The sequence below is a fragment of the Carassius gibelio genome, chromosome A9 (genome assembly GCF_023724105.1).
Source record: "Carassius gibelio isolate Cgi1373 ecotype wild population from Czech Republic chromosome A9, carGib1.2-hapl.c, whole genome shotgun sequence".
In the NCBI taxonomy this organism is placed as follows: domain Eukaryota; kingdom Metazoa; phylum Chordata; class Actinopteri; order Cypriniformes; family Cyprinidae; genus Carassius; species Carassius gibelio.
The window spans coordinates 30,720,948-30,733,922 of NC_068379.1; the positions used below are offsets into that span (position 1 = coordinate 30,720,948).

At 36.1% G+C, this 12,975-nt stretch overlaps 1 protein-coding gene across 4 annotated transcripts in view; it reads left to right on the forward strand.

Annotated features, from left to right (window-relative positions):
• The window catches only part of glsb (glutaminase b), a 39,282-nt gene that overhangs the window by 1,392 nt on the left and 24,915 nt on the right, over positions 1-12,975 (forward strand). For 3 of the 4 annotated variants that reach the window (XM_052606837.1, XM_052606839.1, XM_052606840.1), the window contains exons 2-3: positions 11,252-11,348; positions 11,697-11,818. In XM_052606837.1, coding sequence (XP_052462797.1) covers positions 11,252-11,348; positions 11,697-11,818 — 219 coding nt within the window. The remainder of the gene's footprint in view (positions 1-11,251; positions 11,349-11,696; positions 11,819-12,975) is intronic. The other variant, XM_052606838.1, reaches the window with a different exon arrangement.

The window sequence follows — 12,975 nt, forward strand, 5'->3', positions numbered from 1 at the left end:
ATCCATATTGTACGCATTTTTTTGTTGTTGTTGTTGTTGTTTAATAAACAAAATCACTGGTATAAACACACCTTAGTATCTATATTTTTATGTGAATATCGATACTTTTGATATAACGTTTAGTTAAAAATTCTAAATCTTTGAGAACAGGGAAGTCCTCGCAGAGGAACATATTTGGAATCACTTTCAGAATGTTATTTTCCAGCTGAGGAACGATAAAAATATTTACCGGCAACCAGAATCCTCCCGACTTCAAAAAACTTGAGCATTTAATGCGATTGACGACAGAACGACAGTGTCATTAATAGTTCATTCAGTTTTATTTCATGCTATAACTAGTAGTAAAGAGGAAAAGATGATCATTCACACTCGTTCTTGAACTGAGGCAGCTCCAGCGATCTTACTCCCTCCCATCAAAGAGCAGCAAAATGACATTTATTGATAAAATTTAAAACATGAGATTTTTTCATTTTAAATGTAACAAAGCATAGTGCATACTGTGCTACAAATAGTGTTTAGTCAAGTTTTGTGTGCGCATTAACAGAAAGCAGCAAAGATAAAAGACTGAATTAGAATTCAAGAATATTGGTTCATCAAAATGAAGATGAATATTGTCAACCCAGCCCCAGTTATTATTCCTAGTATGAATGGGCCTTTAGTTTCCAGAATATGGGTCTAACAACTATGAATGTGTTCCATACATTATTGAATGTCTTACTTTATGTAGGCTACTCCTGTTTTTATAGCTAGGTGAAAGTCAGGTGAGGTTATAATGATTGGGTACTCTTTCTGAAGTCTTAGTAGATTTGTGGATAATTTATGCATAATAAGACTCGTTTTGTGCATGAACGCCTGTAATGCCTCTAGAAATTGGTTCAGTGCTCACTCATAACTTGTTAACACAGACTTTTTTATCACTGCTATCATGATAATGTGACCTGCTGAAAAGGCCACTGAATGATTCAGTGAACTTTTTTATTGAACACATACTGTAGAAGTTTTGAGTAAGTGAGATGAAACAAAATGAACCCACTATTAGTGTTTACTTTGTGGAAGTTGGAGATGGGAGTGGTGGCAGCTCTTATCAGATGCTGGATTATGACACCATTCATACGGCAGCTGTGGAATGTTAATAATGCACTTCTGCAACAGTTTTCTCCATGTTTAGAGATGTATATTTGATAATATCCTCACTGGCAGTACAATAAACTGAAATACTCACGCTCTTGTTTGCTCGTGGTTCACACAGTGTGCGTGACTCATCGCTCGTCTGTCCATATGGATTATTTATAAGATGACACAGAAGGATCATGCTGTCCCTGCGGAGAGACTTTAATCGAGAGCTTGATCATCTTCTCATGAATGCTGTTCTGTCTTACGATGGGCGACATGACCGTTGTTTTCCCCAATAAAATGTCATATTAAGAATCATTTTCTGCAAGATCTGTGAGAATTTCTTCCCTCCTTACAGACTGACTTTTGCTTACATTTGTTCAGCTGGTATAAATTAGTTAATGATGCATAATCCTATTTAGTGACGTGTTGGACTAATGGATAACATGTTACGCTACAGAGATTACACAATTAAAAGTGCTGCAAGGTTGTAATGGATTGAGTGCAGTCTTATAGTTAACTGATAGAATGGCTGATAACGATATCTAGAGAGAAGAATGGTAATTTTAAGAATGTAAATTACGTAATCATGATATAGTTTAATGTGTAATACCTCCATGTTTTAACTTAGCCTGTCATGTCCCTGCAGTGTTTACTCCTCTTATTAAGAGGCTTGATGCACACAGACATGTCCAGTTTGAAGAAATCAATTCTGCAATCCTATGAAAATTAGATATTGATTGTTGTGCTGTCATGGGGATATTCTGCTCAAAGAAGGTGAGGAGAGGTGAATGACCAGCTGATGATGTCATGGGTGAACGTTTGGCCACAAGCTGCTGCTTTGGTCGTGACGTATGAAAGGCCTTCCACTCACAGATATCAATCCTTGTTATATTTTTTTAATGTATTTATTTATTTAGCATGTTTTAAAGCACTTTGATAATTATATTTCAGCACTGATTTTTTTATTCCCCTTCTTGTTGTAATTTTCCATCATGGATGACAATCTAGCACATATGCAGTTATTAACTATGTGTGTTTAATGTGAATTTCTGAAAGCATAAGTCATGAGTCAGCACGGTGCATGAGTAATTTAAAGGTGACCTTATATTATGCCCCTACAATAACTGTAATAAGTCTCAGGTGTCCCTAGAATGTGTCTGTGAAGTTTCAGCTCAAAGTACCCAACTGATCATTTATTATATGAAAATACTACAGAGATTTGTTCACAAAAAATTGTTGCTACTAAATACTTGCAACACTGTTAAAGAGTTGCACTGTTTCAATTGAGTGGCTGAGAGCTCTCGGACTAAATCTAAAATATCTTAAACTGTGTTCCAAAGATAAATGTGGGTTTTACTGGTTTGGAACGACATGAGAGTGAGTTATTAATGACATAATTTTCATTTTTGGGTGAACCAACCCTTTAAACTGGAAGATATATTCATTTTTCACAACAGATTCACAATGATTTTGCTTGCAATATAAAATATAACATTGTGAATTTTATAAAAATATTTATTTTTTAGGACATTGAATTTTCTAAAGGTTTATATTAAACTAGTTCCGGAAAAAATATAATTAAGACACAAATGTTTTAATAGCAAATGAAAGTAAAATCTTCAGTTTCAATTGAAATTAAAGAGCCAGTAAGATGAAAATTTTAAGCTTCCTATCACTGTTTATAAGTCCTGTACATTAGGTTTAAATCCATCCAAGGTTAAAAAACATTGTCATTTTGTCAAAATATCATTTTAAAATTACCTCAATTCTCAGAGATCCCCAAACGGTTCGCGCGAAGCTGTTCAAAAGATTCAGCTTCCTTAAACCCCACCTTTCGGTAGCATACTGTGTTCTGATTGGTCAACTGACATAGTTTTGATTGGTTGTTCCGCACACAACTTCACGGTAAACAATGAGTTAGCATCTGGTGGGGTGAATTATGTCTTATTCCTCTTACCGCGAAGCAAACAGTAAAATAAAAAAACTTGAACAGTCTCGCTGCTTTTTCTTCTGTGTGTGTGTATTCAAGCCGCGCACTTCAGTTTGAATCTGAATAGCGCGTTCAGCGCGGGGGTGTGGTCACATTAGATATAACGTGACATGAAAAACAGTTGTTTTCATATGGATTACTTTATGACAGAATATCTGTTTTCGCCAGCACTTGTTTAGTTTTAAAGTAGACATGTCAAGCTTTCTATAGACATCTCTCTCATGTCTCTTCGTTGAGTATTCACGGAGTTACACTTCATTTTAATGACGTTTTTGTAAATGAAGATCAGTGCAGACAGGCTGCAGACAGCACACATACTGATAAGACGCTCGGGAGAAAACAAACACATAACTTCATAATTATACTTCGCGTTGTGATTCGGAGATGCTCGTTGGTCTAAATAAAGTTGGTAATGAACCCTCTTTTATGGCCAAACGCTTTGAAAATCCCGCTGTACTCAGCGAGATTAGAAAAGCAGTCATAAGTGAAATGTTGTGAACACAACAAGGATTTGTTGTACTGCTCTGGTATTGTGGTAAAAGTGAATTTTAGCCATTGGTTCTTCTGATTTTCATTCTTTGGCAGTGAAAATAAAACAAACTTGCCTTTACAATTAAAAACACACCTTCTCCTCGACATGATGCTATCACACCAACCAGAGCATCTGTGCGTGGGGGGGGGGGGGCAGGTCAGAGTTCCGTTTCTCCCAAGACGGTAGGCGGAGATTATTATGCAAAGTGTTCCTAGTGACGTACATAAAGATGGGCAAAAGATTTGAAATCTATAACGACTCGTTTCAGCGATTCAGAGTCGACTCCTTACTTTAGAAGCCAATAACTTTATAAATTGTGTACTTTTTGGTTTAATTACTTTGCACATTGTTTACACTGATGGACAGCTACATCACACTGTAATACAGGTCATTTTTGATTTCCCATCTGTGTGGCTCTTTAAGTGCATCAGTTTAAAACTCAGATTTCATCACTCTACATATTAAAACATTTAATAAATATCACTGTTAATTAATATGAATTCAAATAGTGGTGCAATTATTGTTTGAAAACAGTTGTGCTGCTTTATATTTTTTTGGAAACCACAGTAAAAAAAAAAAAAATTGTAGGTTTCTAGCTTATAAAGAAAGTTCTAAAAAACAGCATTTATTTGAAATAGAAACTTTTTAATGTTATAAATGTCTGTGCTGTCCGTTTTTAATCAGTCATGCATCCTTTCTGAATAAAAACATTAATTTTATTTTACAAAAAAAATAAATAATAATAATTAACTGACCCCAAACTTTTGAACTCCAGTGTATAATTCTCAACATTACAACACTGTACACTTAGGAGGCAATCATTTTCAGTCCTGTGCCAAGTGCCACGTGTAGCTCTCTAGAGGATTGTGGAAAGTTCTGTTGCATCTCTGTGGGGCCCTAGGGGTGAAAAAAGCATGTACCCCTGAAGCACGTGCTACTCAGAGAACAATCTCTTCAGGTTTCAGGTGTCAGATAACTTTACTGCATCTGCCTGACAGACAGTAAAGGCTGGTAGATCAACCCGTCACATAATATCTGTAATTGCAGGTATCATATCTTAAAGTTCATTCACCTCTTGTATAGTAAATCCTAGCAATTTGTTTACACAATTTTGAGACTAGTGGATTAGTTTCTACTGACATGCAAGACAATTAGTTATTGTTAAGAAATGTGAAAAACCAAAAGCAACTATCTAATCAGTCTGATTCGTCTAGGAGGCATGTGCAATATACTGACTTACAGAGAAATGTATGCAAAATGAGCAACAAAAACCTCATAGAACTTACTTACCCATTTAGTATCATTGTTTACAATGATGAATATCAGATCGATATTCTCTGAAGTCAAACTCCAGGCCCTTTGATGCCAGATGGAGCCATGTTTGACAGCTTTTAGCAACATCTTCACTGATTTGGAAAACAAGTTCCCCGGCAGACGAGGACAAGAGCTTAGTCAATTTTTTACACTCTGTTGCCTTGGACACGATTAGCTGAACTGTTAGAGACTTCCTCATTAGACAGGAAGTTAGTTGTCAGCGGTGAATCAGATGCCCACGTTTTGTAACAAAGGATATTCTATTTAAACTCAGTATAGTTCAGCACAAAATGAAAACTAGTTTTGTCAAGGCCTATTAAATTCATATACATTATGATGAATTCAAATCAAGGCCTCCTGCTGGAGACTCTTTGGATCGAGGGTCAGAAGGGAACTCTGTTGATGAAAGTATCGACCTTTCCTGTGCGAGTTCACAGACGGGAAGAACAGGTGCCGTATTTAGCATCAAGTGTCCATTAATACCACCGGGAGGTTTAACAATCTTACCCTGAGGGTCATGTCCTTTAATGTGAATCAAGCCTTTTAGGCCAATAAACAAGTTTGCTCAGTGTGTGGTATAGAAAATGTATTGCCATGTGACCACTGATGCAATAAAAAAAAAAAAAAAAAAAAAACAGGAAGTTCTTGATAGTTAAATAGCCAAATAGTGAATACGTATTTTCAGTTTCAATTTCAGTTGCACATTAGCTATGTTTCCATCACCCTGTTTTTACAGGGTAACCAGATGACCGATCTCATTGCACATCATCTGAAATGTTGTTATGGTCATTCTTAAAGGGGGGGTGAAATGCTATTTCATGCATACTGAGTTTTTTACACTGTTAAAGAGTTGGATTCCCATGCTAAACATGGACAAAGTTTCAAAAATTAAGTTGTACGTTTGAAGGAGTATTTTTGTTCCAAAAAAACCTCTTCCGGTTTGTCACAAGTTTCGGAAAGTTTTTTTCGAGTATGGCTCTGTGTGACGTTAGATGGAGCGGAATTTCCTTATATGGGTCCTAAGTGCGCGCTCTTCTGCTGGAAGAGTGCGCGCTCCAGTATAGCAGAGCACTGAGAGGCTGAGCACAGCCTGATCAGAGCGAGAGCGTCACGAAAAGTCACAAAAGAAGTGTGTTTTTGGTTGCCAGGGCAAGACAACCCTGCACAGATTACCAAAAGAGAAACAGCATTAAGGGACCAGTGGATGGAGTTTATTTTTACAGAGCATCAACGGAGTTGTGCAAGTGTTTTTGTTTGTTCCCTGCATTTCGGATTGCACGTCGTTTATTTCTTAAGGATAATGCAGTCGCAACGAAAAAGGGTCACGATCGTGTGTTGGAACCACATGCGGTGAGTAAAACTGCTTCTAATATCTCTGTGTTGTTAACTTAGCTATCAGCGCGTAAGCACATCAAGTAAACAACATGCGATGTTGTCATCAAACTGCACTTTCCACATGTACAGCTAAAAAAAAAAAAAAAAAAAAAAAAAAAAAAGACGACATAAAGTGGAACTTTCCAAAACCGCTAAGCAAATATATACAGTTTCAGTACATACCACATAGCATACTGCCTTTGCTGATGCTGCTCTTGTTAAATTTCAGCCTCTGGATCTGTGTCACAGCTTCCACATGCTCTCAACTCAAAAGCCTATTGGCGCTCGTGATTATTTAGCTCCGCCCACACGTCACGCCTCTAGGCGCTCGTGTTTTTCCGGGAAAAATCGGTACAGACTATCTTTCTCTTATAAATATAATAAAAATAAAGACTTTTTGGAGTTATGAAGGATGCAGTACTACTCTATAGGTACTCAAGATTAACAGGATATTGAGTGAAAACGAGCATTTCACCCCCCCTTTAAATGCTCGGGCAAAACCTGCTGCCTTCAAACTCTTTCTGTATAATTGCTTCCTAGAACTATCTTACATGACTGCGTTTCAAACAGCGGCATCCACCTCCGAAAGCAATGACCCGAGAACAACGCGCATGTCTGAGAAAAAGCCAGTCGTGGGATTTTTGATTGTTTGTGAGGTAAACATGGTTTAATTTTTGTTTGAATTTGTTCTTATCACATGTGGGTCTCCCACCGGAACTGGCGCTGGACTGCGGATCTGATGTCTCACGGTACATTTAAATAAGACTTTCTGCACGCTGGAGTGTTTTTGTATGTAACACAACATAGCGTCACATTAGAAAGTGAATAGCGATTGGTCATTTTTCTGTCTGTCAAGTGCTGGATTCACATCTGAGTAGCTTGTCTTAAAGAGGAAGCATAAATGCACGATATGGTGTCATAATCCGTTTTAAAAAACATTAGCCACATGAAAAGACGTATCGGCCAATGCCGATGTTTAAAACATTTCAAATATCGGCTGTTTTATATATCGGTCTTTCACTAGTACGGTCTTTTCATCCTTACCTGGCAGTTCGGGATTTGAAAATCTTCAGAATTGTATTTGAAAATCGTAAGTTTGTAACGATTTATCAAATTGTGTTTTGATTTGAATTGATTACACATTTTTGAATCATAAACTGTAAATTAAACTATGTATTTTGTGTAGGGAGTCGCTTTTCCTAACAACAATCACAGCTGTAATCATAATATTTATTATTTATTTGAATAATTGTGCTGCCTTAAAATAAACCCACAATCCCTGCTGTCAGGTCACAGTGTCTGCACAGCCTGTGGTTTTTGGTTTCGTGCTGGGTTCTCTGAGCCGTCAGTGGTGTGTGAATAGGAGCACAGTGTTTGTTTTATTAAGTCTGCAGGAGGGTGATGAGGCTCTCTGAGAATCCCTGGAATCCTGTGTAGAGGATCACACATATACTGCAGAGATGGAGAGATGAGAGATGAAAGGAGAGGAGAACGGGCCGGAGTCAGGCAGACATGCTGTTTGTATAACACCAAAGACCCTTTGCTGCTAATTAGATCTCAAAGGTCCAGAGCCGATGATTCACACATTTCCTTTCTCATTGATCTTTTGCTTTCATTGGAGAGAACTACAGACCTGCTGTTTCTGCTGCAAGCTGATAGGACAATTTTGATGAATGTGCAATTGATTTTCTATCACATAACACAGGCGTGTTGGCTATTTAGTTCAAGTGACCTCACTTCAAATTAAATGAAAGTAAATTTTGACCAGCTCTGCATAGTATAGTTTAATTGAAAAAACAGAAAATTGTGGATTTTGCATGACTTGCTGAGCTGTGTGTGGGTTGCATTGTTAGATGTTCCTTTGTGTAACTTGTTTTTAGTCTATTTCTCTTTTTTCATTCACTTATTGTACTTTTATGTGAATATTTTGGATGAATTTTGTGGCAAAATGTTGATTAGCACTAGGGCTGGGCGATATATCTAACGGTCTGATCATGCGCATCTACTCAGTAAGTCTGGTTCCGTGATTAGTGATCGCTATCACCTGCTTTCAAATGGAGCGGTACTTAATAGACAGAGTCGTCGATCACTGACAAGCTACGCGATATCGCGTTCATTATCGAAGGTTAAGACAGCTGGCTCCACTGTTTGACCCTCTCTCTATCTAGCTCCACATTTGAACATTCAATAGCAAATACTTAACCTAATAACAAAACATACTTACAGTAGCTGATTCAGAAGCGGCAGATTGTCATAGTAGTCAGAAGTACCTCTTCTGCTAGGTTCATGAAACAGTCGTCCATAAAATGCGTTGCTGTTCTGTTATAACTAGGGTCGGGACTCGATTAAAAAAATTAATCTAATTAATTAGAGGCTTTGTATTAATTAATCGAAATTAATCGCATTTTAATCGCATATAAATATTTGACCTGAGAACAGTGAGAAGTAATTTTTTTCACATGGATTTATAGTATACCATTGAATAATGATTGAATACATAAGCTTAAGCAACAAAATATTGTTTATTTTTGTTCAACCAAGTCTAGCCAGACCAGTGCAATTTTTGCCATGAAGTGTAACAATAGCATATTTAGAAACAATTTAGAAATAGTACATTTCAGAAATTCAGGAAGCTTATAGGTGATGGAACCTTCTGTAAGGTGTTTTTTTTTAGTAAAACACAATACTGTCAATTACATTCAGAACATTGGAAACACTGACTATTAGAAAACATCTCTCTGTTGCTTAAGAGGCCATAACATACTAATTCCAACTCTCAATAACCTTGGCCAAAACAATAAAGAGTTCAACATAAACTGTTGCACCAACAAAATAATACATAGTTCAACATAAAGTGTAAAGTCCACGCTAGCTGCTATATGTTTTGCGTTGAGGTGATACTTGAGGCTCGATGTGCTGCAGTGATATGAGAAGCGAATGCTAGTTGGTGCTCCAGTATAATCGGTCCGCCGAAACTTATCCAGTGAGAAACGTTCCGCGGTGCAAAAATAAGTTATTAAAAACGCGGGAATTTTTTTTTCTGTAATTAATTAATCTTAGTTAACGCGTTATTTTTTTGTGTGATTAATTAATCTCAATTAACGCATTAAAGTCCCGGCCCTAGTTATAACTAATCTTAAAGAATCCTAAATGATCTACTTTCGTAAGGCCAAATAAAGTGATTTTGCTTTCATCTAGATGCACACAGCATCTCTCTGACATGGCTGCTTCAACACTAACTGTGGTTACTGAAACTACGCCTTCTTTCTTTGTGTTGACATTTGGGTGGCATTACGCAAATATTTCCACATAGTGATGTAGATGTGTGGGGGCGTGTTTGAATGAGCTGTTTTAGGGGTGCGTGGCAGAGTCTTAACTTTTATAAAGAATATCTCTTTGGATTTGAGACTTTACTCTTTGCAACTTTACAGATCTTCTTCATGCACCAAGAGCTTGAAATACTCTAAAGAGACAGAAAAAACTGAAATCACATCATACGACCCCCTTAAAAATAAATAAATAAATAAATCTTACCGACCTTATACTTTGAATGGTAGTGTAAATTCATATGATATTTTATTCAAGAAACAAAACAACAACACACAAGCAAATGCATTTTAAATTCATTATACATCAATAAAGAATCTTGATTTTAACAGTTTTAAGTTGATCATAATTGATTTGATTGATTTGTTTATTGTGTTTCTCATTAATTCTGCATGTTTTTCTCTCCCTCGTTGCTCTGCCTGCTGTTTGTTTGTATGTAAGTATGATTTGAATCGTTACTTCCACTCTTTTACCTCTATATGTCATTTCTCAACAAATTCCCTTTCTATGTTTTATAATCCTCACAAATTAACCCAAAAGATGAAAATCACATTTTCAGTGCCATTTCCATGTCAGCCTGTGTGTATAAAAAAAGAAAAAGAAAAAACCTTCCAATGATATATAATCAAATAATATTTAGGAAAATGAATACAGCAAATGTAAATGAGGTTTGGTAAAGGGAAGTTTCAGTTCTGGGAATGGTTGTGGTGGGAAGGTGGGTCCGTTGGTGCTCTGTGAGAGGATGCTTTGTTAGGCCGTTGGGAAGTATACAGTCCTGGCCAGACTCTGTCGTGGCTCAGTGCCACAGCAGCTTACGCAGAGCTCCATTAGACTCAAAGCCATCTAAATGTGATAATGCAGTGGCTTAGTTAGGTCGGCTCTTAATAAAACTTGGCAAGAGTGTGTCTACAGTAGACTCGTGTATTGTGCAATGCTAATGCATGTTTGCATTGATGAAGACCAGGTATGTAATGAAAAAAATATAAAGCTTTTTTATTTTGTTCACCTATGTACCGTAGCCAACAATTTAAAACCCAAATAAATATTTACCTGTTGCATATTTGTGATAATTGTGGAGTTGTTTTTCAAAATATTATTCAAAAATCTTTCTCTACCAAACTATAACTGTTTCCTATCAATATATTATTTATATTATTATTATTAATATTACTATTATTTTATCAGTTTATGAATTTTATTAAATATTTAGAACTGTCAATACAATTAATAATAATTATTCTATTTTTTGTATCAGTATTATAATTAAATTCTATTTAATTCAAAATTGATAGTAAAATATATTTAATATATAAATGTATTTTTATATAAATGCTATATTATATTAAATTAAATCAAGTAATTTCATGGGCTCTTTAACTCTTCACTGACCAAATCTTTTTTTCTGTTAATCTTTGTAGCATAGTCGTCTTTCTCTGAATTTAACCCCAACTAACTAAATTCCTTTAACAGTTCATTTGGTATTTGAACACATGACATTAAAATGCACTCCAGGCTTATTGTGATCTGTAGATTGTGGCAGTTTCTATCATGGTAGAAGTCATTGATTAAGGTCAGATCACTTTTCTCTCTTGTTTTAGGAGAAGGAAGGCTGGCATCCTGCCCAGCTTGGAAGACCTGCTGTTTTACAGTATTGCTGACGGCCAGGAGAGGATCCCAGCTCACAAATTCATTACCGTGAGTGACAGCACTCCCCTTACATATGTTTATATTTGCAGGGACAGATATTATAGGCTGTAGCATGTTTTGTGTGCTAGTAGGTCGTTCTGTTCTTTGTGATAGTATGACCTAAGGGTCATCGTTTACAGTTACTGCTGTGTTGTTGCCGTTATCGGCGTCACTAAATAGGACACAGAGTCACGTTTTATTACACTAAGACTCTCTTATCAAACTTTACCGACAAAGGAAGTAAAATCCCCTGATAAGAGTGTTGTGATTGATGATAGTAATGAGTAAGGCCATCGACAGTTAGCTGTTAACTCTTAATAGTGCTCATGGAAATCTCTTGTTTATGTATGCATTCAGGCACTGAAGGCCACTGGACTTCGAACAGGAGATCCACGGCTGAAAGAATGTATGGACATGTTGAAAGTCACCCTCAAATCCACGTCAGATGGCGTAATGCTGGACCGGCACCTGTTCAAAAAGTAAGCTGACACTGTTTTTAATGTTCTGTAGCATATTCATGGTTTCTTCAGTAATAAAAAAACTGAAAATATGAAAAAGGTGGATTTTTCCAGGCCTAGAATGATTAGTAAAATGTAAAAAATGGCATGGAACAACAAGATGTGTGCACACTACAGTTCAAAAAATTTGGGGTAAAACATTTGAAAGAAGCCTCTTATGCTTACCAAAGCTGCATTTGTTTGATCATACAGTAAAAATTTTTTTAAAAAAGTATTGCAATTTAAAACAACTGCAGTTTATTTGAATATGTAATTTATTTCTGTGATGCGAAGCTGAATTTTCAGCAGCCATTAATCTAGTCACATGATCCTTCAGAAATCATTTTAATGTGTGTATTGGTTCTCAGGAAACATTTCTTATTATTAAATGTTGAAAAGAGTTATGCTGCTTAATATTGTACTGGAAACCATGATACATTTTTCAGGATTCTTTGCTGAATAGAAAAGAACAGCATTTATTTAAGACGTTTTTTTTTTTTTTTACATTACAAATGTCTTTACGGTCTATTTAATGCATCCTTCTTAATAAAGCTGACAATCTTACTGACCACAAACTTTTAACCTGAACTGATTCTAGCTGTTGAATAAAATGCATTGTGTTTTTTCTTGTAAACCTGTTTGATCATCAGGATTGTTAAGATGGTTTAGAAGTCAAATTAATTCAAGCTCGTTGCATTGAAATAAAGTAATTCCCTTCAATTGAGAAGAGGCAAGAAATATGCACTTTGTCATGCATATTTAGATACTACACATATTGTTTATATGAAAGCCTACATTATATAGAAGTTGTGATTGGTTGACGGCACTTTGTGTCTTATTTATGAGCAAACCCTGTCAGTCTGCTCCCTCTAGCTGTGTCGTTCCTCAAACGTCATTCATAAAACCTGCCTCCGGCATAAACAAGCCTGATAGATGTCTGTTTTACAGCTTCTCTTGAAGTTGCAGTTCTGCCTTATTTAACCATTTAAACAAAAAAAAATGAAACCATTAAACCACACTTTCAACACGTATGATGAAAATGATGTTCACTCACGAGATTAAGAATAATGTTATGAAAACTTACTGCCATAGGATAAAAATGTAAATAAGGTAACTGTGACTTTTTATGTCACAATTCA